The 25,025-nt window shown below is 36.8% G+C and overlaps 1 protein-coding gene and 1 long non-coding RNA gene across 51 annotated transcripts in view; both read right to left on the bottom strand.

Moving 5' to 3' along the window:
- The window catches only part of baiap2b (BAR/IMD domain containing adaptor protein 2b), an 86,952-nt gene that overhangs the window by 23,422 nt on the left and 38,505 nt on the right, over nt 1-25,025 (bottom strand). For 26 of the 50 annotated variants that reach the window (XM_087276780.1, XM_087276768.1, XM_087276750.1 and 23 more), the window contains 4 exons: nt 17,919-17,980; nt 16,375-16,446; nt 14,490-14,627; nt 4,129-4,281 (listed from right to left, as the gene is read on the bottom strand). In XM_087276780.1, the coding sequence (XP_087132906.1) occupies nt 4,129-4,281; nt 14,490-14,627; nt 16,375-16,446; nt 17,919-17,963 (408 nt within the window). In that variant the 5' untranslated portion in view covers nt 17,964-17,980. The remainder of the gene's footprint in view (nt 1-4,128; nt 4,282-14,489; nt 14,628-16,374; nt 16,447-17,918; nt 17,981-25,025) is intronic. The other 24 variants (XM_087276791.1, XM_087276786.1, XM_087276771.1 and 21 more) reach the window with 1 other exon arrangement.
- On the bottom strand, nt 19,404-24,668 carry LOC147841456 (uncharacterized). The gene is made up of 2 exons (XR_015504461.1): nt 21,990-24,668; nt 19,404-21,886 (listed from the first exon to the last, which is right to left on the bottom strand). It is a non-coding gene; the product is annotated as an uncharacterized LOC147841456 (long non-coding RNA).

The raw sequence follows: 25,025 nt of genomic DNA, 5'->3' as shown, positions 1-25,025 counted from the left end.
CACAGCCAGGTCAAAAAATGTGATGCAAAAGTAACATAATGCATTACTCACCATAAAAAGAACCTAAAAAACGCAACAAATTACTTTTTTGGGAGGTAACTCAATATCTTAATGCACTACTTTCTAAAGTAACTTTCCCCAACACTGCTCGTGTCATTCATGTCAGTATCTACAATAAAAACACCAAGCTCTTTTTAATGATCACAGATAAATAGTTATAGTGAATCTAGATTTGGCCTTATTTAACGTGTACATTTAAATAGATATTTCTGATACAAATTGTGCTTAAATAATAATTTAATATATTATTTTTTTGTAGAATCTTTACCGAGACGGAGAAAGAAAAACCTAAGAATGTTACTAAATATTTTAAAAATGCAATGATCTTGGCTGAAAATCTTAACTCTCATTCGCATTCACATTCAAATACAAATATTTTTCTAGATTTCGGTTGTATGTGTGTGGTCATTTGAAAATGCAAAAAGGAATTTGAGAATTGCACAGATATTGTATTAGTATTTTCTGCTTTACAGAAACAACAGAATTTGGTCTTGGAATATAGTTTAAAGATTGTTCGCCCCAAAAATAATTCTGTCATCGTTTACTCAACATTTACTTGTTTCAAAGCCTTATGAGTTTCTTTCTTCTGTCAAACAGAAAATATGAGATTTTGAAGAAAGCTGGAAACCTGTAACCACTGACTTTTATAGCATTTGTATTTTTTTTCCACTATGGAAGTCAATTGTTACAGGTTTTCAGCTTTCTTCAAAAATATTTTCTTTTGTGTTCAACAGATAAAGGAAACTCCTAAAGATTTCTAACCACTTGTGGTTGAGTAAATAGCAACTGTATCCCTTTAACTGTACTTGTGGTTTTGGGTGCACTGTTAATTTAACATACAGAAAGTATGATTAATGCACTAAACATTAAACCAAATATCTCGATCTTAAATGCATACTTCTATGAATCGTGATTTTCACAAGTCAAGACCTTTCATCTAATCTTTGTTCTCAATTCTCCTTCGCTCTGAACTCATAATAACTCTGCAGTCTCTATTTGGCCGGCGCAGGTCAGTACCATTTTTGCTAAGCCCCCGTGGTCCTTTTCTAAGTCACGACCACATACCACCCCACCCAAAGCAATTATCACCGTCCTGCCTGCCCGAGCACCTGCAGACTCTGTCACGACCTCACTGGGTTCATAAAATCTCAAACGATAGCACCATTTTTACTGTGTTCAAAACAATTGGCAGAACTTAGTCACCATAAAACCAAAACTAAAGATCCTATTTTTTTATAGGAAATTGCAGGGGCTTTTTTCTCTTTTAAGGTTCCTTTCCCTCCAACAGCCTGCCATTCACAGAAGTTAGCAAATGACAGAGATACAACCAATTCCCTATAAAGTCCCAGTGTGCATTTCTTTTTCTTGTTATAGGAAAAGGTTTAACATGCGTATGTGTCACAATAGGAAAGAACCATAGAGAGCAATTTCTGTCTCCACTTTAAAAGGTATGACAGATTTTGTGAACAGTCACAGCTCATTAAACTATTGCTGAAGAAGATGTTGACATATTAACATGGTTTTAAACGGATTGTTCACCAAGAACATTGATGTTCTGTCATAATTATTCACATTAACTCACTCTCATGCCGTTCCAAACTTCCATGACTGACTTTTTAGGTGAAACACAAACACTGATTGATATTGCTGAAGTCCTGAACTATTATTTCCTAAAGGTCTAGCTCAGCGTTGTAGCTCTTAAATCCTTTTTATTTAAAAAAAAACAAACACTTCAAGACATGTTGTGCCAGTTTTAAAAGACCTGTTTCCACCTTGTATTAGCATAGAGATTAATTGTAACACTGGATTAAAAGTTTAGTTGACATGTATTGAAATTTCCACTTAACAGCATGCATTAAAATACATCTCTTGTATCTTGGGTTACTATATTATCAAGATCCTTCAATGCTAAAACTGAAGAAGCCAATGAGATACGAGAGCTTTAGATATAATACACCAAAAACATTTTCACTTCTGGCTTCTTCCTCATCCAAAAGTATTGTAAGATCATGTAAAATGTGAAGTACATGGTACCAAAAGGTAAATATTCTGCCAAATGTGATCTCACCTTATGTTCTTTGGTAAATTTAAGCAATCATACAAGTTTGGAAGGACTTATGCCAATGTGCATTTAGTTTTTGGGTGAACTTTGGTTTTTGGCCTAAACATATTGGCTAAAACTCAGAGGTAACTAGCATGTTGCCATTTTGAATTACTCAAAAAGTTGCTCCATGAGGACGGATCTTGCAGTAAATATATATTTTAAATAACTTTTTAGATAAAAGAAGTGAATTTGGAGAACACAGCTGTGTCCAAAATTGCATAGTACGTACTTATTTTGGGGAGCAAATGTTATAGTTACTACTTTTACAATGTTGTTATGCTGGTATTTTTTAAATTCAGACATCAGACTCTCACCAACCTGATTTCACCAAGTAGGTCATGTTGCTTTATTAACATCTATGTTGATACTGGAACAACGTTCCAATTAGCCAATCAGAATTAAGGAATGGGTTTACCGTTTGTATTAAGTTTAGGCTTACGGTTGTGTTTTTATGCACTTCTACATGATTGATATCCAACAATTCCTCTGATTTTGAGAATCATTTACAGTTTTGGATGGATTTAGGGTTCAGACCTTTGTTACATGCTGTACGAAATTTGCATGTTTAGATGCAGCCCATTAGTTCCTCTGATAGCCTTTAAATGTATATATTTTTATTTGGATGATTTGGAGGACTCTTGGTTTGTGGTAAAATCTCTTAGTCATCTGAGTGCGAGAGAGTCTTTATACTCTCTTTGTTCCTTCTGCTCTCGGTTGCAGTCGAGTGAGTAAGTATCAAGTACCATTGCTATTGCATGACTGGCGTGGGTGAGAGCGTTAAGATCCAGCAATGACAAACTCTGGCAGATGGTCAGTTTAGTTCACGTCACTTTTGTTCTTCCTGCTCTCATAAAAGTAGGTGAGATATGGCTAGTATTACGAAGAAGAGAATTTCACCCAATGAAAATCACCTCTTTGTCTTTGTCTCTAATGTTTCTTCATTTGCATGCAGAGAAATGTCTTCCTACACATACATGAAAACGGTGATTATCTTCTGAACAGTCTGTTCTTGTAAAAGTGGGCCACTCTCTGCCTGGCCCTCCCTTTCTCTTTTCCTTCTCTTGCCATCGTTGCTCCCAGCGCTCTGTCTATCACCAACTCTGAAGCGTAGGCGTCATGGAGGAGTCAGTGCTTACGTGGGAATGACTGGTGTTCTGCGTGCTGGTGAATCCACCAGATATCACAGAATCTCTGGTGTATTTTTGATCAATGTGTCCTAAAATGAATAATCATCCTTTGCTGCGTAATGGTGAATAATCCACCGTTTTCACCACTTAAATCTCCTTGATAACTGATAAGCAATCAAAAGTACATTAATCTTGATTAGATATGTTACTTAACTGTTAAAAGAAAACTGCAATTAGAACATTAATGAATCACACTTACAACTCAAGTTCATTTCAATCAAGCCAAACCAGAAAAGTGTGAACACACCAAGACTCTTTCCCAAAATATAAAGCACATTCTCTAGCAAGCATGGTGGAATGATCAGCACTGAAATGATATGAATGACTGAATAATGAGATTTGGGGGCAGAAACAACTGAACACAAAGTGTAAAGTTGTCCAACTACATCATGTACTTGGCAAAATGGATACTTATAATATATGATTTGCTTTATATGAATGAAAGGCAACATGACATCTTATATACCTTCTTTAATGTGTTGGTTTTGTCTTATAGTGAGTTTTATCGTGTTAGTAATTTTTGTTAATGCAACGAATGCCATTTTGACAAAAAAACTGATCAAACGATCCAACCAAATATCTAAAGTCAGATTAGCCTCACTGATTATTTAGCTTCACTTCAAAATGTCTTGTAAATGGCATTTCATGTTGTCTTTAACACTTTTAAATGAGCACATAAGTTCTATAAGTCATGCTTAACCCAATTTGTGTCTAACTGAAGTGAATTTCAGTGTTTCTGCGACCCAAATTTTCTTCAGCATGACGTGACATTCTCACCTTGGTGTGGTAGGTGTTGCTGGTTTTGGCCACTGCGCACTGACGGTCAACAAGAAAGCAGTACCTCCGTCTCTCTTCAGATAGGGCATTCTTGTAGCTCTCGGAGATGTAGTTATCCAGCTCATTTTGTTTGCTGCTGATGGTCTCGACATACTGAAGGACAGGAAGGTGGTGTGAAGCAGACATAAAAAAAAATGGCAAACAACGCCCCATTTGGGCTCTGCCTGATGTAATGAAGGCCATGCTAAGACAAACCACACATTTAAAATGACGACCACGTAGGCTTGCTGTTACTCTCATTGTATGATGGCAAATGGGAATGCTAAAGCTCAATGATCCATAGCACGCAAAAGCTGATGAGGGCTGAATGTAGCCGGATTATTTGGTTTGATCAGATTCCATGTAACACAGATCGCCCTGCTCGTTGCTTTGCTTTGTATTGCAAAATAAAATAAATATAAAAAGTGTTAATTTTATACAAATAAAATGAATAATCAGCACAAGTATAGTGTATAACAACATAAAAATAACCAAAGCTGCTGCTACGCTAGAGATCACACCATAGCCAAAACATCATCTAACAAGGACATACACCTTGCAGGAACTGGATGTTATCCAACCACTAGCACACATACACACACACACAAATAACACCCTTCATAAGGTTACTCAACCTGCATTGCTGATTCCTTCCCACTAAGTGTTGATGAACAATGCTGGAATCACTGTTTGTGAATCTATTATTAGTCTCAAGTTAAAAAGGTCATTGTTTTGTGTGAAAACATGTCACAGGTGATGCATGCATTTGTTCCCTATATTCACTAAGTCTCTCAGTATTTGATGTGTCATGAGTTTAGTCACTGGATTGAGCAAAGCAATCATCCTCATCCAGTGCATTGGTACACAATACTATCACCAAACACTACATTTTAAGACTAAATGAGCTTCAACTTCACATTAACTTTTGCGTTAAACTCAGATGGATAACAGTTAGAGGTGAAAGAGAACAGCAGGAAGCACTAAAACACCCTAGGCTTAATCAAGGAACAGATGTTGTTGTGTCAAATATAAAAGCATGTTCTGAGTTGTCAAGCAAGTTTAGATGTTATCAGCCTGTAGGTAAAACACTATTGCGAATGGGAGTTTGGTGGTCACAGGTAGCATGATCAGCAAACAAAAATGCTGAATATTTCTGCACATCAACACAAACACTTGTTCACATTACTTCTCAAGCTTGAAAGGCTTTGCTTTGACGTTTAACTTTATTGGGAATTAATAAGTGAAATGTTGTAGGTCACAGAAATGAAGACACTGACTGAAAGCATGTTACACTTCTTCACTTCAGGTCTTTTAAGTTACCTTTTTCTAATTGTACAAGATGATATAAAACACAATTTAATAGGTGAACCACTTATTTTATGGTTTATTGACTAAAACATTTGTTAAATCTGACAAATAGTTACCTGCAAAACAATGTTAATTTTAATAGAATTAATTACATTTCAAGAGTTCACACTTAGCTGATGATTTATAAAAGCTTGTTTGGCATGCTGTCCCGGGAGAGGGCCCCGAGCTCAAGGAATCCTCGAGTCCGGGGCTTCCTCCCGTTTGGCAGAGCGAGAGGGGAGCCCGAGCTTGGTGGATCTCAGAACTCCCCCGCTGCTGTAGCTAAGGGAACACAAGGGTTAGATAAATGCTTGGTTTTTATGTATATTGAATGTCTTTGGATGGTGGGAGGAAACCGGAGCACCCGGGGAAAACCCACGCGGACACGGGGAGAACATACAAACTCCTTACAGAAACATCCACCGGTCCTAGGGGGCCAGGGCCGGCGGTGTTCTTGCTGTGGGGCTCGCAGTGCTAACCACTGGGCCACCGTGTCGCCCAGTCAGAGGTAAAGGAGGAGGAAAAGGGGAGGAGGGGGGTTTCTTCCAAACGAAAATAAAGTGAATTGAAAACTGTGGTTATTTATAGTAGCTTAGGTCTCGAATGATTGGAAGTTACTGATTAGCAAATTCGAGACCAGCCGTGATAAATCATAAGCACGTGATCCTCTCGAAATTAGTTTATGAATAAACTTCACTTTAAATGTATTAAATAATAAAATACATTTGTTATAACATCTTACTATTCCCAATGGAATTTGTAAGCGATTAAGCAAGCTGTGATCAGTAGAAATGTTCTGATCTCGATACTTGAACATGATGTCATATCCTGCCTTTGCATGTAGACTGCTTGTGCTTTTGTGCTAATGGATCAGACATGACTGTGTCTTTTTCACTTGTTAATGACAGCACTACAGTGCGGGATGTTCTTTTTTATTTAATGACCCATACACAAGACCTCTTTTCTTCTTTTATTTAATTTTCTTTCAGTGTCTGAGTCATGAAGATTAAATCTACATGTACAGTTCATGTACAATCCACGCACTATGGCTGAACCCTGAGGTCCAGCGAGTGCACTTACACAACTGTCCATGTAGCAACAACTCTCCAGAGATAAGTGCAAAAATGTATCATTATATTGTCAGGCAAAACTTAAACGTATATGCATTTGTGTTCAAAACTGCCCATAAACGGTCTGAATATACACTCTTAAAAGTAATAGTTTCTGTAGTGATGGCAATCATGAACTGTTTTGGTTCCTAATGACCAGTTTAGTTTTTAACTATTTTTCTCTAAGTGTGAAGATTATTTAAATCATTTAGAGCAGCGTTTTCAACTGTAAAGAACATTCTATGGAATAAAAAGTTTCTATGGATGGTAAAGAGCCCCTACATTATTATCTGTTCTTGAAAATTGCCTTTCATGCAGTGTGTAACACAGCAATAAGTAAAAACATCCAGCTTAGGTTTAAATCTGAAAGTGTTTAAAAAATCAACTTTTTTAAAACAAAAAACTCGCCCCAGAGTCGTTTAAATGAGTCGTCGTTCATACAGATCTTTTGCCTGTTTGTATCAATGTCAACACAAAACAATGAAGTGCCGGATTTGGTAAAACGTGAACGCACCTTTCCCTTCAAACGCTAGCAGAGTGTGTGTGGGACTCATCATGACTGAATATATAAGCGTTCTAGTGATTAATGCAGAAATTTACCCTGCAACTGGGGATTCTTCAGCTGAGAAGGATCAGAAAAGACTATTGCATTATGGGACTTTTTCAGAGCTTGAAAGAAACTTTATCAGTACAGAGTTCATGGATCAGTTTCTTCCTCCATTTCACAATTATTTGTTTTCTCTAGCTTGCAAAATACGTATTTAATTGTTACTTGTAATCGCTCCATGCGACTTGTACTGTATCTGGTTAACCCTCTATATTCACATATTGCCTCTAAAACCATGCATGCAACTTTCTTTACGAATTCAAACACGTTTGTGAACTCGCGATCCTCTGCCATTTGTAGTTGGTTTGGCCACCGTCAGCTGTTTCTATACTCGTTGGGCGGTCAAGTTTCTGAATTAGCTACTGAATTAATACTAATTGTGTGTCATTGTTATTACTTATGATTAAGAATAAAGCAATATGCTGGTGTTTAACTTCATTGCTTTAATGCACTCCTTCATTGGGGTCACACATATACTCTGCACTCTGGCTACTTCAAAATTATTGAAAAGCTGTGGTGGGTATTTCTCTTTGTCTCGCGCTGAATGTAGTCGACCAATCGCAATAGACTGAGTCATCAGAACAATCAGTGCAGATTAGCATCATGCTAAGAAGGGGCTTGGGAACAAATGAATCACTAGACAAATCATACAGGAGTCATTGGATAATTAGGTAAAAATAAATGCAGATTATAAGACAATGAAAGTGTTTTTTTGACCTTGTATGCATATCAGCATGTTGTTAGAGACCCCCAAAACCAAATTATGACCGTTTTAATGCATAATAAGGGCTCTTTGAAGGTTATATGTGGAACCATCAATGCCAACCAAGAACATTTATTTTTAAGAGTGAACAAGGGTTTCAAATGCTGACAGAAATTCACTCTCATTTACAGAGCAATGTATGAAACCCAGTGTTTTATCTGTCAGCTTTGATGGCTGCAGTACAGCATGAAGTAATAGAGGTTCACCTATGATTTATTTGAACTATATTTGCACGATCAGACATGTAAAAAAAAATCAACATCTTTATTTACAGTACAATCGCACAGTGGTCCAGGTCACAGACTGCACGATTAGCACTGACATTAAATACCTCTTACAAAGTCGCTGACATAATCATAGTCGATTATAGCCACTCATTAAATATCTGTCATGTTAAAATCACAGCGCTCACACTAGAGTTGGTAAACGGCTAGTTAACTACTGCAGCATGTCATAGTTTGACTCGGATCAAAAGTCTGATTCATTTGAGAATTTCTGCACTACATGCATTTAGTTTAGTACCCAAGGGGAATACAGATGTAGACACACATACACGTGCAAAATGATAGAATGTGGGTCTATATCCTACACTACTGCAGGCTGAAATCATAAATGACATTCCAGCTCAAATCAATCTGCCTGCCCTCCGCATGGCCTCATTTCAACACATGCTGAATATGAATGCAGGATACGATTGCAGGGCAACATCATTTCTCTGCATTATGATTCCTCAAGGAAATAAAGACACAAATGAGTGCATTAGATTGGTCATGGTATTAATACTGGAACCGTTTCTGTGGGGAGAGGCCTGTGTTTCTCTCTAGCAAGCAGAGGGAACTGGAAAAGCAGTGTTTCTTAAACAAACTATGCTATTGTGTTTAACATTCTCCATTTTGATTCTCAAACAAACATTTTCCCCTTCATAGTTTGCATTGTTTTCCTATAAAAATTTGATATTAATTGTCAAATTAATTGAAATCATGAAAGTAGATATAACAAATGTAGATAAAATTATCCAGAGGTCAGTACCAGAACATGGGATTGCACAGAAAAAGCTCAAATATATCACATATTTTAGATAAAACTGTTGGAACTTGTGTTTGAGTAAATGAAACTGCACTATTTATTCAAGCACAACTTTTTCAAAGACTTTTTATGAATTAATATTCACAGACACCATATCTGATCAGGTGTACAGTAGTGCTTTTTATGATAAATTTGCTAAACTATGACGTTTTCCATTATTACTGTTTTTTTTTCTTTTTTTTGTGAACATTTTTTTAATGACTGGATTCTACAATTAACTAGCAATGGGAAGATATATTTTATATATATATATATATATATATATATATATATATATATATATATATATATATATATATATATATATATATATATTGTGTGTGGATTGTCTGGTAATTGTACAATTAATATTATACGGACATTAAAATGATAATTTGTTTAAATAAACTGATACTATCAGTGATTTTACTCATGACAGTATAATGTAGAGTAAATATATTTTTTTGAAAATGACAAAGATCGCATTTTAATGTTATTAGAATTTTTTAAATATTTATTTTACTTTTATTATCATGTAAGCAAAAAAATGATGGTAAAATTGACCATTAACCGATATGCTTCAACTATAATTGCATGTCATGGAGTGTATGAAAGGTATTCTCCACGGCTTGCAGAAGTGAGTTTCACAGTGTTTTGTTCATGCCATCTCTGAAAGCAGTGTGACGCACAGCGGGGACCATGAGCCCTACATGTAAAATTCATCCACGGTTCATACTGAGCTGCTAAATGGAATGAGCACACATACACCTATAAATAATTGACAAAAGCTATTACAGGAGGAAAAAAACTTACTTTCATTGGAAAAAATTTAATAAATCTGATGAGAGTAGCCACGCGTAGAGAACCATGGGAAGGCTTTACGCACACAGCATGTTTTTTTTAGCTTTCATAACAACTAAACTATATATAAATAAATAAATAAAAATCCAGGAGAGTATCTGGGGTATACAGGCTAAAGCCAGAGATGTTTTGACTTACAGATTTTTCATGTCCTGAAGGCTTCGGCTAAACCAATACTCAGAATGTGATTTCTATCTGTTTTCTAAATGCACTTCTCTCTTTAGAGCTGCAATAAACTTTTGGCCTTCGATCACAAGTCATGAAAATAAGTGCATAAATGTTTTAAAGTTTAATCTTGGCGCCGAATATGTTGAGGTCTCAGAGGGCCAAAACAATTGCAGTGCTGAAAGTAGAGTTTTCATTTATTTATATATTTCATATGTGTGTTTGTTTATTTATTTTATTATTCTTATTCTTATAAGGAGACTTATAAATTGGAAATTATAAATTTTTCTAGATGTTAAATGGATGGTTTTGTGTTTGAGCAAAAATTCTGCGAAATACAGATTTTTTTTTTTTAATGTCTGCATTAACAGCATAAAATGGCAATTGTTAAAAACTAAAAGATAGAATGTTTTCAGATATTTATATACATTTTTAGAAACAATAGAAATTAGGGCTGCACAATATATCGTTTCAGCATCGCAAGATATGGATGATAAGTTGAATTGATTTTGCTGTGTATTTTTTTTACATTTTAAATCTACAAAAGGATAAAGCATGCACTGTTTATTTTACATTTACTTTTGCTTTGTTGTGTTCCACTATGCTTGTAGTTTGTTCATTACATTTTATGCATGATTCACTGCCTTACAGAATCATCCCAATCAATCAAAATGAACACATTTAATAACACTTTAGGGACCAATTCTCACTATTAACCAGTTGCTTATTAGCATGCGTTTTGATGAGATACTGGCTGCTTTTAAGTACTTATAATCTACATATTCTATATGATCTTATTCTACATCCCTAACCAATACCTAAACTACCTTCATTCATTCATTTTCTTTTCAGCTTAATCCCTTTATTAATTTGGGGTTCACCACAGCGTAATGAACCGCCAACTTATGTTTCACACAGCGGATGCCCTTCCAGCAGCAACTCATCACTGGAAAACACCCATATACACTCAATCACACACACTACGGACAATTTAGCTTACCCAATTCGCCTATAGCGCATGTCATTGGAATTTGAACACAGGGAGAACATGCAAACTCCACACAGAAATGCCAGCTGAGGCTAGAATCAGCGACCTTTTTTGCTGTGAGGCGATCGTGCAACCCACAGAGCCACCGTGTCAACCCTAAACTACATTAATACATATTAATAAGGAGCAAATTAGGAGTTTATTGAAGCAAAAGTCATATTAAAGGATTTGCTAGCGAGAATTAAACCTTTAAATGAAGTGTGACTATAGGTTCTTTCCAAATTGGTGCTATTCAATCATTTAATGAAGTTGTATAGATACAGTATATCGCAGAAAAATAAAATATCACATCGTCCGACTTGTCCAATATTGTGCAGCCCTAATACAAATGTTTTACCTTAAGAAGATTTAGGAAATCAATGTTTGGTTGAATAACCCTGATTTTCAGTCGCAACAATTAAAACTGTTAAAATCCTGCTTTAATTTGTGATTTTTGTTTGGTAAAAATGTTAACAGACCTCAGTAGAATAAAACAATTACTCAAACTTTATTAACTAGTGAAATTCTGGTGTGCTAAATTAGAGTTTAGAAGAATTTTCCTTTTCTGTCATCACATTTCAATTCAACTTCATGTTTCTCTTTTTGAACATGAACTCAAACAGAAACAAAGGTAAAGTCTAGGATGGATACACGGCCGGCCGAAAGTGCAATATGCAGATCATAATAGCTGCATTTTTTATGACATTGTATTACAAAAATGTATATTTCTACAGTACTGTGCTAGTTGGGTTTAGGGTTGGGGTGGGGCAGCCATTAAAAAAGACAATTTACTGGGTAATTTAATAGATAACATAAATAATACTCGGTACAAATACAGTTTTTACATAGACGCTAATAAAATACAATAAATTGGAAATTTTGTAAATAAAATGAATAATTATCATTAACTTCCAGCCACAAACTTAACTGATCTAGCAACAACCGGAAACAAATTCCTAACTTTAGAATTTATCCCCACTCTTGATGCATAGAAACGAATTGCCTTTGATGTTTAGCTCACTGTAATCCTCCTCCAGTTTTTGTTAGAATCTGGAACAGGAAGTTTGCTTTATAGAGGTCGCTTACTTCATTTCAAGAACCCACTCACATTTCTGCTATACACCTGTGGAGTGTTTAATAAGGAAGCGAAGCCCACAGCATTTATGCAACATTGTGTGTTATGAGGAGCACACCTACAGCTAATGGCATGAAGTGACCTGGGGTCAGCCCACAGTACAACACTCCCACTTCCCCCTGACCCACACCTGCTCAAAACAAGCCGTTCAACCCCCGTACAGTGAGGCCTCGATGAACAAAAGCACAAGGACACCGCTCACAATCAAACCCACACAAAGCAAATACAATATTGTATGGCAGGACTTCAGCCAAACAGAGTGGGATTTTCTCTAACACCTAAACAGACTTAAACTACAATCTATGTCTTCTGTTTTCACAGTTTAATGTCTGATTCAGTGCAAAGCAGGAGCATGAAAAGAGCAACAGCATATCAATCAGCAAAAATACACCTTTGACAAGAAAGAACATGATGAAAACATTTTTAAACCTTGTAGATCTACAATGTGTGGAAAATTCATTCTCATTAGGATTTGAAAATGCCCCTGCAAACTATAATACGGTGTATGGTTATTTTGAATAAACAAGTTGAACAATATTTTCGGCATTCAAACAAAACTTTCAACTTTCTCACTTCTGTGTTCTCAAATCTATATGTGAGCTGTTAAAAGACAAAGGCGATTTATAGGGATTATTACTAGAAACAGATGCATTATAGCATATATTGCATCCTAATGGTGCATTCACACCAGACACGGATGAAGCATCAAGCACAAGTGATTTACATATTAAGTCAATGCAAAGATGCGAATAGACATCCTGCAGCGTGATTTGCGCGAATGACATGGTTCCCTTGTATGAAGTGGTGCAAGTTGCTTCACTCGAGTGGAAAAGTCTGGAACTTAGCGGACATTTGTGTCTGATTAATCAATCAGGAGCTTGCTCTTGTAGGGGCATGATTATGACGTAGCACCTACAGTGGGTGTCCCGAGGGGAAATTCTCCTGGCGACACCAGTCTTAATTGTCTGAAATTCTAAAACTTACTGAAATATTGTGTTGTAGGTCTTACGTCATTCTAAACAGGTCTTAATTTTGCATTGTCCAATTAAAGCTACCTAATTGGGCCAACATTCATCCAATCAACAACAATACATCTCAGTAAAACCTTATTTTTTATATTTAAGTTTTTATCGCAAAGAGATACAATTCATAACAGCAGTTCACAACATTCCCCATTAAATTGCCTGGGGAAAGACAACTAAAAACAATTATATGATTTCTCATGATAATACAGGGCCATTAGGGAAAAATGCTTAATGTTTAACCCTATATAAGTCTCAAATTAAATTCTTAATTGTCTTAAGGGTCTTAAAAAGTCTTAAATGTGACTTGATGAAGCCTGTAGAAACCCTGAAACAGCTCATTAAACTGGGCTCGACTCAGTCAAAATCACAGCTGAAAGCTTACAACATCCAGGTACAGTTTCTAGAGGAGTTTATGAACTCACAGAGCTGAGTGCACCTCTGGAAGAATCTAGAGGACTCAGACAAGGCACCGATCAAATCTACACTGTTTTTTAGCCTTCCTAAAGCACATAAAGCACAGCTACCCTCTTAATAAAATCCATGTTAGCTATTTAGCAACAAGTCAGTGGACAAACAAAAGCCCTGGCCATGATGTGAATCTGCATCTATTGTGAAGCGAATTTGACAGACAAATGAAGATAATTTGATGCGCAAATGAAGCTAGTAAACTCAAAATGTTCACGTGTCTACGCGTGAATAGTGCAATTTATTCGCGCAAAACTCGTCTGGTGTGAACACAGCATTACAGGAAATCTCAGTTAGATGCTACAGATTTCATATACACCACAAACAAATTCTTTGTCCAAGTTCTAGAACTTTCTAAAGCACTGCCGAACTCATTTGGACATTTATTTTAGTATGATATTTATTAAGAGTAGATTGACAAAGCGATTTTTAAAGGAATATTTCATCCAAAAATAAATCTTTTACTCAACCTCATGTCATTGCAAATCTTTATGACCATAATCCATGGAGTGAAGAGGACTTTCCATGCAGACATAATTAACAGGACAAGCTCATTTGGTAGATTTTAGATCTTCTGAAGCCATATAATAAAGATTTTTATGAAAAACTGTAGGTCTTCAGCAAGAAAAGTGAACAATTCTGTTGTTGAAAACAGAAAGGTAGGTTGTGCAGGTTTGGATTGACACATTGAAAATGAATGACAGAATTAATCCATAACTAATCCAACGAAAAAGAAGTAGAGCGCTGACTCACCTGCATCTCCTTGTCTCCATATTTGGAGGGGTTCTTGCTGCCCTGACTCTTCCTGCGCAGTTTCTTCAGCTCGGCCTGGCATTTCTCCAGACTTTCTCCTTTACTTTTGTGTTCCATCTGATATTTCTTCAGAGCTGCCTGCCAGACGACACAACACAGCTCTCATCTCAATCAGCGGCTAACAATATCCAAATGGACAAGACGAGGAATTTAATGGTTGCATTTTAAATAAATTTATCAAGCTTCCATCCCAAAAAGACCTCAAGTGGACGAATGCCAACTAGAATGGGATGAGATTGGCCTCTTTATTGTAGCATGCATTATACTGTTATTCTCAGGACATCCTGAGGTTTAAAAGTTAATAATAAATGCTCATCTTGAATTGACTGTTTCTTAGCAATGCTTAACCCAGAATTTAAAAGACCTGAAGGTTTCACATGTTCATTACTAATGGGAACTTGGCTGAGTTGGTCCAATCAGCTCTTTCATTGTCCTCAATGCATCTTCCTGCTCCTGGGATTCATTGTGTTTCAGACCATGCCTCTTTGTTTCCACCAGTCTTCCCTGCCAAAGCCTTCTGCTACATTTGACTGAGGTTTTTTTCCTGTCCTTACTATGTGTGGGAGCGCAGTTAATTATTTTTGTCAACGCAGAAAACGAGTGACCAAATTAATGTGCTTTTGATTTCTTGCCAAGAAGCTGAGGGTCAAACTGATGCATTTACACACAAGCCTGTCGAAGACCCCAGTATAAGAAGACTTTTTTAATCTGTGTAGCTGAAAGCCTTGTTTCAGATGCACTGCTGATCTTTCATGCATATAAACTGATTTCTTTCAAGTGAAAAAAACACACTTTTCTTCACACAGGAGAAAAGACAAGGCTTTTAGAAGACATTGGTGTTAATAGCAGTAATGCTCTTGCTTTCATTACATGCACTAAACTCAATTATTGGGTTTAAAAGAGATGTTATTTGGGGGTGGATTAGACCAATTTACTGAAATATAGAGAATAAGAAATGAGACATAGACACAGTGCTTGACTGTGTTTGGTAAAAAGACAATCTTGAGGGAATTTAATATTTTTTAATGACCTAAAGTAAAACATGCTGTTTACAAACTGACGCTTTACATCTTTATTATTGTTCTTATGGTAGCTAAAGTTTGTTAATAAATTTATAACGTGCATCATATGTTACTTATTTGAAAAATATATATGGTTAATTATCTTTAATTAATGTTTTGCTCTCTTCACATTCACCAGTGTCTACTTTAAACACTTCAGTGCTCATGAAATGGTGATAGCAGGCCTACTTAAACTCAGTTAAACATAGGCCTAGTACTTTTCACATCTCAATTAAAGATTCGTTCACAAAAAGGATGATAACTATAAAGGTAAATTTATAAAATAAAACAACAGTAGAGTCCAAATTAATTTAAAACTATACTTTATAGCACCTATGAAAGTATGCAATGAGAGCATTTTCTTTTTGGCTTAGTCCCTTTATTAATCTGGGGTCGCCACAGCGGAATGAACCGCCAACTTATCCAGCACATGTTTTACGCAGCAGATGCCCTTCCAGATGCAACCCATCACTGGGAAACATTCACACACACACACTTTGGACAATTTAGCTTACTCAATTTACCTGTACAGCATGTCTTGTGGACTTATGGGGGAAAACTGCAGCACTCAGAAGAAACCCATGTCAACGCGGGGAGAACATGCAAACTCCACACAGAAACTCTGACCCAACCGAGGCTCAAACCAGCAATCTTCTTGCTGTGAGGCGACCACATCGCCAGCAAAAGAATTTCCCATACATATTCACACGCAGATTTTCTGTTTAGCCAAGATGGTAAGTGCTTTTGTGTCTTTATATACTTACATTTAAATAGCGAACATCCAACTCCACTTTTTTCTCCAGTTCTGTGAGTAGTTCATTATGGAATGATTTCAGCTGAAAATCACAGTAGAACAATACAGTTTATATCAAATACACATCAAAACTACATAGCAATTTTACTCATGCAACTGAATACTAGTGGTATAACAGATCACAAATCTCACGCTTCAGATCACATTGTGGCTTTTAATCACAGATCGGACCATTTTTCAGATTAGCTAAAAAGGGGAGAAGACAAATGTAATTTGCTTTCCATTTATTACAAAAACAGCACTGCAAGTGTTCTTGGTTTTAACACACCGAACTCTAACATAATAATTTGTACAGCCTATATTTATTTTTAGTCTTATTTTCAAAAAATGATTTAATTTTTCACTCACAAATCTTCATGTTTCGTTGCTAGATGGATAATTTTTGAAGAATTATTCAGTGGCATATTTTTGAGGGCTGGTTGTCGCCACCTATTGGTTAAATAATGTAACTGCTAGCTACAACTTTCAACTTTTAACTGTTGTTAAATGCATAACATCATTGGTTTTATTAAAACCAATGGGTTAGGGTTATAGTATTAAAGCTATAAACTGTTATCCCAGTACTTCTGTGTTATTTGACTGTTAGTAACTTTATAACTCAAAAGACTGAAACTCTTTCTTGATTTTCATGTCTTCATATATGAATGCAGCAATTCAAAGGATTAATAAACAAATGCAAATCATTGGTAGTTGGCTAGCGGTTAGTGCGTCGACATATAGCACCCAAGTGCTCGTGGCGACCTGAGTTCGATTTCCAGCTCAAGGTAATTTGCCGATCCATTAAATGCAAATCACCATCATTTATAATTTATGTTGCGTGGGTGTTGAGATCCCGATCTTTTAACGTTCTTTAATGATCTGTAAACAAGTAGTGAAAGAAAACACCTTTAATGAAACTCACCACATCCCGAATAACCTACAACAGCTTCCATTATCATTACAATTTACAGGAAAGCCTAAATGCTTTTATACTTTCTATTTGAATGACGCGAGAGGCGATCTCACTGTGATCGTTACAAATTTAGGATTAATCTACCAGTAAAAAAGAAACGTATTAATCCGCGGACCACGTGTGCTCCGAAGCGTGGGTTGTGATCCGTACAAATCACAGATCAACCGTCATCCGTTACACCCCTAATGACCAATAAAAACACTAAAAAGCAAGAGACAAAAGAGCCTAAAGAACCAAAAGAGACATTTTTAGCACTCTTATCCTTTCAGATATGGCTTGTTTAACTTCTGCAGCTGTGTCACACAGAACAGGAAAGTCTGTGTACTGTATTTACACGTGACTGTGGTCTATTGTCCTCCATGTATATACGGAAGCAGTCGATGTGACATTTTGAGACACCACTCCCTTCCATTTCCTTACCCCAGGGGCTAATGGGCTCTTTTAGATACGACCTGATCGACTCAGTCATGTTGTGAGAAAACGTAATGAGAAAATGTGAGCCTATGAGGCAACATGATGTTCATCACATTAATGACACTCACCATGTCCTCTAGCTGCATCTGAATCTGTCTGTGAACCTCCGCCATCTGAAAAAGCACATCCCCTTAAGAGAAAGACAAAGAAGAAATAATTAAATTGTCATTACAATTATTTTGCACTACGCAGCTAGACAAAGGTGCACTGAAGAGAAAAAGGGGGAAGAGAGAGAAGAGTAAAAATAAACACCAACAATCAAGCTACAAAAGGCAATAAATAAATTCAAATCCACAAAATATTAAACCAAGTTGTTTAATAAAAGAAAACAAATGAAAGATCACACTGAAATATAATATGGACTAAAATATGCTTTTGTGAAGATGCATACCAAATGAAATAAATCAAAAATATTAATGGAAAACGGTGCAAGCATGTTTAATAAACATGAAAAGCAAAAAATGATAAAAAAGATGAAAAAAATATTCATGGAAAATGTTAGCATACATTTTTCATATCAACGTATCATTCTGTGGCACAAGATTGAACAAAGGAAACGAATAAAGAGAGAAGAGGTGAATCATGCAGCCGTTTGAGGCATGTGTGCTGTGTTTAGTCGGGGTACCTACATGCTGCCTCTTCTGATTAGGCAATGCATTGTAAAAAAAGGAACAAAAGACCTAGTTTGAGCAGGAACAAAAGTACAGAAAACCTTAAGACAGAGTGAAAAGGAGAACGAGTGAGAGGGTGAATGAGTCAAACCTCCCCTAACACTAAATGCATAAATAACACAGGCCAGAGGGCTGCCCTAGAATCATCAACACAGATTCACAGCAGTGTTTTCTACAATGCCACAGTGAAAATAGAAGGCATTCAAAAATCATTAAAAATAAGATGTTGATAATGAGTTTTGACACCCATGTTTAGACTAATAATTTTACATTTTAATTATCAGCATTTATTATGAATTACCTGTTGAATTTCTTTATTGTAATATTTGTTATTATTGTTATTACACTTTGTCATTGTAAAACATTCTAAGTAATAAAATGCAAATACACTTTCAATTTTCATGAACACATAATCAGCATATTAATGTCAAGAATGTAGAGATCACTAACAATCAAAGTGATAAATTCATCATTGCATCCAATGCAGGCTCATTCTGAATACGTACCACTATATACATTTCTGGAGAGCGCCAAAAACGGCCCAAGAGCTACGCTTTTTTGCAGTTTCGGTTTTTGTGAATGCACCAGAGGCCGCTGTGTTCGCTTTTAAGATCTCAAATTTCTCTTGTGAGTGCCACTCATGCCTACTGTTCTCGTGTAAATCCATCAGAGGCTGACCAATCGACTGACCCACCCTCCTCCTTCCCTAAACTCAATGTTTTCAAAACCACAAATTGTTCCGCCCACCCACCTCCATAAACCCAATCGACAGTGTTTTCAAAAGCAATCTAGAAAAAGAAAAGGCCTATATATATATATATATATATATATATATATATATATATATATATATATATATATATATATATATATATATATATATATATTTATTTTTTTTTTTTTTTTACCATGTTTTTAGATCTTACCACATTCTCAGCCTGTTATTTACTTTTTTGGATTGAGTTTGTGTCCCACCCCTTTCTGGAACCATTCTTTGTCAGACTCAAACCCTGTCATTGCGGTCAATTTCGCTCATTGATACAAGTCTGCCAACGTACGCGGCGAGCCACCGGACAAACTGGTAACAGCAGAAAAGCCGTCCACACGTAGGTAAGCGCGAAAAGAAAAGGCATCATACCATCCCATATTGTTCATTTTAAAGGTGAAACGCACCCATGTGTACCTCAGGCTACATAATTTATGATCTCCATAAATGTATAAAGGGATACATTTTTAGAATTAGCATATGTTTATTGCATCATATAAATAATTTTTTTAAATATATAAAGAAAAAAGTTAGTTTAATCTGCAATCGTATCTCACTGGTCAATCTGTGCTTTTAAAAATACTATTGGTTTAGGGATGGAGGAGGGTGGGTCAGTCGATCGGTAAGTCGACAGCGACCTCTGGTGGATTTATGCGAAAACAGCAGGCATGAGTAGCACTCGCGAGAGAAATTTGAGATCTCAAAAAGTGAACACAGCAGCCTCCGGTGGATTCTTAAAAACAAAAACTGCATAAAACGTAGCTCCTTGGACATATTGGGCGGTTTTCAGAAATGTATATAGAGGTACGTTTTCAGAATAAGCCTGGGTGGTTTTGTTTAGTGTACAGTTAGAATTTCTGCAGAAGGTTTAAGCACAAACACTTGGCTGCTGAAATTTTGCTTATCTCTGTGTTTTTCTGATGCACAAATCAAGGGCAAGTGCCATCAAAGCACACAAGTGTTTTTTGATGCTTTAAAAGCTCAAACTGTCTGCTGGCATCTTTGAGTGCGATAGTAAAGGTTTAAGTCATATTAAGTTATCAAAGCAGCCATAAAAATAAGACTTCCATTCATTACATTAGTCAGTCAATGCACATGTCCACAGGGACAGACATAATAGTAGAGTGCTGAGACAACTTTCTTCCATCCATCCATCCATCAAACTCCTCTCTAACTCTGCATTAACCAGGTTAGAACTGGCTCTATACAATAATGAAATATAACACACACACAGTATGTAACACAGAGGGCAGTGTCACTCATAGACACTTTGGAAAGACATACAAAACACTTCTACAGTAAAAGAACAATGACAGACATTCGCGTACATCCAATGGGCATGACGTCTCTCTACCTCCTGGACTGCCAGTGGATGCAAATCATTCCTGTTTATGAATCATACCTCATATTGTGGAGCTATATAACTAAATATTAAATGCCTTCAATGAAATCAATACAGATGCCTTCTAAATCTGAGCTAGAGTTTCATAAAGCGTGACCTGCTGTCTTTGAATCGGCCATCCCTGACCCAGGATAACTGCATCAGTACATATCTAATCAAGACTTCCTCTTAAGCCCTGCCTTCTGAGAAATACAGGGACAGTCCAGTTGATAGTGTTGTTTCAGTTCAAGGTCAGCAGAGGCCATGCAACCAGTAACATCCATCCAAACAGAGAGATTATTAAGGGTGGATATGCACACGCACATTACACATGTGCTGATACCTGAATTCAGCCAATGTTTCTGGCACAGAGATTTGCGGGAACGAGGGAGCAGATATGAATTAAATTTTTTTGTAAGGTCGAGAATGAAAAATTGCGGTTGTTATCTAGTAGATAGCTGGCTAAATATTAAGGATGAATTTATGTGATTTGCAAAAATAAAAATGGAAGATAAAGTTAATGAAGTTGTTACTGGTAATGTGTCATCATAATTTTGTAGTTTAGGTTTTCATTTTATTTGGGGCTACCTGTTGCTTAATGTTGAATCCAAATGTTGTGTAAATTAAGTACAAGATATGTTTTTCGCTCTCAATAATGCAGTTTTGACTGGATGCAATGTGTTTTTTAGAAAAATATGTTTTGTGAATTATTTTTTAATTCTTATTAGAAATAAGCAAGGTTAATATTTAGTATATTGATACATTGAGTCATTTGCCAAGTCTGCTGTCACATCTGAGCACAGTTTAAGACATTGACATCTCTTCTGAAAGTCTACATGTATGTACATCTGAGCAGGTTTTTCTCAGGGCTAACTTGGTGTCTTGTCCTTATCTGGGTTCAAAAACAACACGCAACAAATAACCCACAGTGCAAACCTCTCATCTGTATCTTTAATCTTCACCAGCACACGTAACCTCTGTTAAAATGTAGTTCTGTCATTCCAAGTTCATAATAGACCAAAAGGTGATGATAATAGTTAAACATGGCAGTTTGTTCATGTTTTAGGCTGTTAAAAAATATTTGCTCCTTTGTTTTTTCCAGCTTCTCCTTTTTTTCATGGGTCACTCTCACGTTTGTCCGTGTCTGAAAGGATCAGATGTCATAAGCACTTCAATAATCACACGCACGTTATTATCATCTGCTCAAGAAGTTATGAGCTCATGTGGATGTGGTGAGTTTCAATAAAGGTGTTTTCTTTCACTACTTGTTTACAGATCATTAAAGAATGTTAAAAGATCGGGATCTCAACACCCACGCAACATAAATTATAAATGCTCATATGAGCTCTCTCAAGAAACTGAAACCACTTGCGCTTCAGACAGCCTTGTAAACAACTACATTGCACAGGGTAGATTCTGCTCTTCTTCTTGGCTTTGTGGCTGTTTATCAAGACGACGGCAAGATTTGTTTGAGCTCGGGTCGACCATGGCTTGTTATTATATGTATATTATTACGGTGTAATGTCTCAGCTGTGTATTTAAAAATGGCGCTTCCTTTGTTTTCATTCTCCTGGCTTGTGCACGAGTGAGTGATGTTTCTGTGTAAATTTCGCTGCCCGTCTGGCTCCGCCTTTTGGTACCCTTTTGTTGTGCTAGGTACCCTTTTGAAAGCATCTGTTTTGTGAGAAGTGCTTCTCATACGATTTGTGAATGACCCGTACAGCTTTACTTTGACATGTCTTCGAGCAAGAATGACGTCGAATGAAACTTTCTGTCATACAGCATGCCCACCAAAAGGGTACTATTGGTTTATTAGTGAATGTATTTACTAACATTAACTAAGTATGAATAACCTTGTAAAGCATTTATTAATCATAGTTCAACATTAACTAATGCATTATTAAAGTCCAAAGTTGTGCTTGTTAATATGAGTTACGTAAATCAAAGTGAGCTAACATGAACTAATATGAACTAACATTATTTTAACTTAAATAACTTTAACTAGCGTTAATAAAGTTGAATAAATACCATAATAAATGTATTACTAATAGTTTGTTCATGTTAGTAAATACATTAAAGAGCCCATATTATGGGTTTTTGAAAATTCCCCTCCATGTAGTGTGTAACAGCTCTAAGTGAAGTGAAGTATCCAGCTAAGGCTTAAATCTGTAAGAGTACAGTGTTTAAATCGATTGATTCATCTATAAAAGAGTCGACTCGTAGTGCTTCAAACGAGTCGCCTTGATACCGAGTCATTAGGTGTTTCGCTATGACGTACGAACGAAACCAAGTTATTCACGTGCACGCGCAAACCCGGGAGATTTCAAACCTGAGGCCCCGCCCTCTGACGCAGTAACGCAGACACACACACACACCCACAAACACACGCACACAAACATGCCGGTCGATTGAAGTCACACTGGATATTATCGAGCCTCTACCCAAAGATGAAACCTCAGCATTATAACCAAGCAGTTGGAAACTTCTGCAAACTACATGCTACAAAGAATACTTCATCGGCGTTTGTTAAAGGAAGGATCAGTAAAGAGTAACTTACTGATGGACGTCAGGATGGGTTTCTTCCTCTATTTCTCAAGTGTAAGTACGTGCGATTAAAGTTGTTGCCTCGTTGACTCTAGCTTGCAAATGTATTTAGTTGTGGTTTATTACTTGTAACCGCGTGTACTGTATCAGGTTACCTGGCTATATTCTCTTATCGCGTGCAAAGTCACGCGATGCATGCTGCTTTGTTTACGGAGCTCCGTGGACGAGGGTAGTGTGTGTGCGCGCGCGCGTTGTTGCCCGGAGGTCTGTGTGTGTTTTTGTGTTTGTGTGCGCGGACAATGGCAATGTGTGTGTGTGTGTGTGTGTGTGTGTGTGTGTGTGTTTGTGTCTGTGAAAAGAGCAGAGTGAGACAAGCTTGGATATCTCCTCAACAGTTTTTGGAGTTTTTGCTCAATAAAATAGTTAATCGTCTGAATTTTCAAGTCCATCGACTGAATATACATTGACCCACTGGCAGCTAAAATCCACGCCTACACTATCGAGCGTGTATGAACTGTGATTACTTTTATATTGCTGATTAGCTGTTGTGCATTTTACTCTCTGACTGAAGGCAGTCGACCAATCGCAACAGGCTGTCATTGGTCCAATCAGCGCAGATTAGATTCGCGCTAAGGAGGGGTTTGGGAACAAATGAATCACTGGACGATTCATACGGGAGTCGCTGGGATAATTAGGTAAAAATAAATGCAGATTATGAGACCATGAAAGTGTTTTTTGACCTTGCATGCATATTAGACTGTTGTTGGAGACCCTTACAACCAAGATATGACCCTATTTCATGTATAATATGGGCTCTTTAACTAACCTTACCTAATGGACCATTATTTTAAAGTGATCACAACACTTTGTATGCATTTTGGCTGTTCATTTACAACACAAGTGTCAAACTCAGTTCCAAAAAGGCCGCAGCTCTGCACAGTTTAGTTCCAATCCTAATTAAACACACCTGATCAAACTAATTGAGTCCTTCAGGCTTGTTTGAAACCTACAGGTAAGTGTGTTGGAGCAGGGTTGGAACTAAACTGTGTAGGGCTTCGACCCTCCAGGAATTGAGTTTGACACCCCTGATTTACAACATAACGGCATTTTGGTCGATGTAAAAATGCAACTTTTAAATACAGATTTTTTAAATACACAAATTTTAGTAATTTCATTTTCACGAGTGACATTATGCACATGAGCATTACATATTCGATCTATAAGCATGCATACAGTATACTGTAAGTAGTTCTAGACAACAAAAACAACAACATCAGACTACTCAGTATGTGGTCATGTATGTACAGTAGTGTTGCTTTACAAAGTGACATTGCTGGTTGCTGGCCTGATATCCATAATATAGAATTTTAGTTATTTATGTGGACACTGTGTATAACTTTTTTAAAAACCTGAGATATTAAGACATAATTTGACATGTTTATTTTCTACTGGCATTCATCATCTTTTATGTAATTTAAAGACCCCTCCACTGCAGACCGTTCCCTGACCTCCCCCTACCCTGTTGTCCCCCATCCAGATATCTGGTCTGCGGGTCGACACACACTCTCATTTCCTGTGTAAGTCAGCACAATAGTGTGACACACTCCCCATCCTCATCCTTCCCACCCCCTCCGTCCCTCTGCTGCAATTCAGGCGCGCTCGGCAGGGCTCTAAGCCGCTTACCAGTAATCAGCACGGATCACAACATCTGCAGCTTTCAAAGACTTAAACATATTGTTGTCTGCTCTTAAAGGGCCAAATCAATTAGGGTACAGTCTGAAAAAAAATGCTGTGGCATCTAGCACCCAGCCTT

Source organism: Danio rerio, chromosome 12 (assembly GCF_052040795.2).
Source record: "Danio rerio strain M-AB ecotype USA chromosome 12, GRCz13ab, whole genome shotgun sequence".
Classification (NCBI taxonomy): domain Eukaryota; kingdom Metazoa; phylum Chordata; class Actinopteri; order Cypriniformes; family Danionidae; genus Danio; species Danio rerio.
This window is presented reverse-complemented; position numbering and strand designations above follow the sequence as displayed.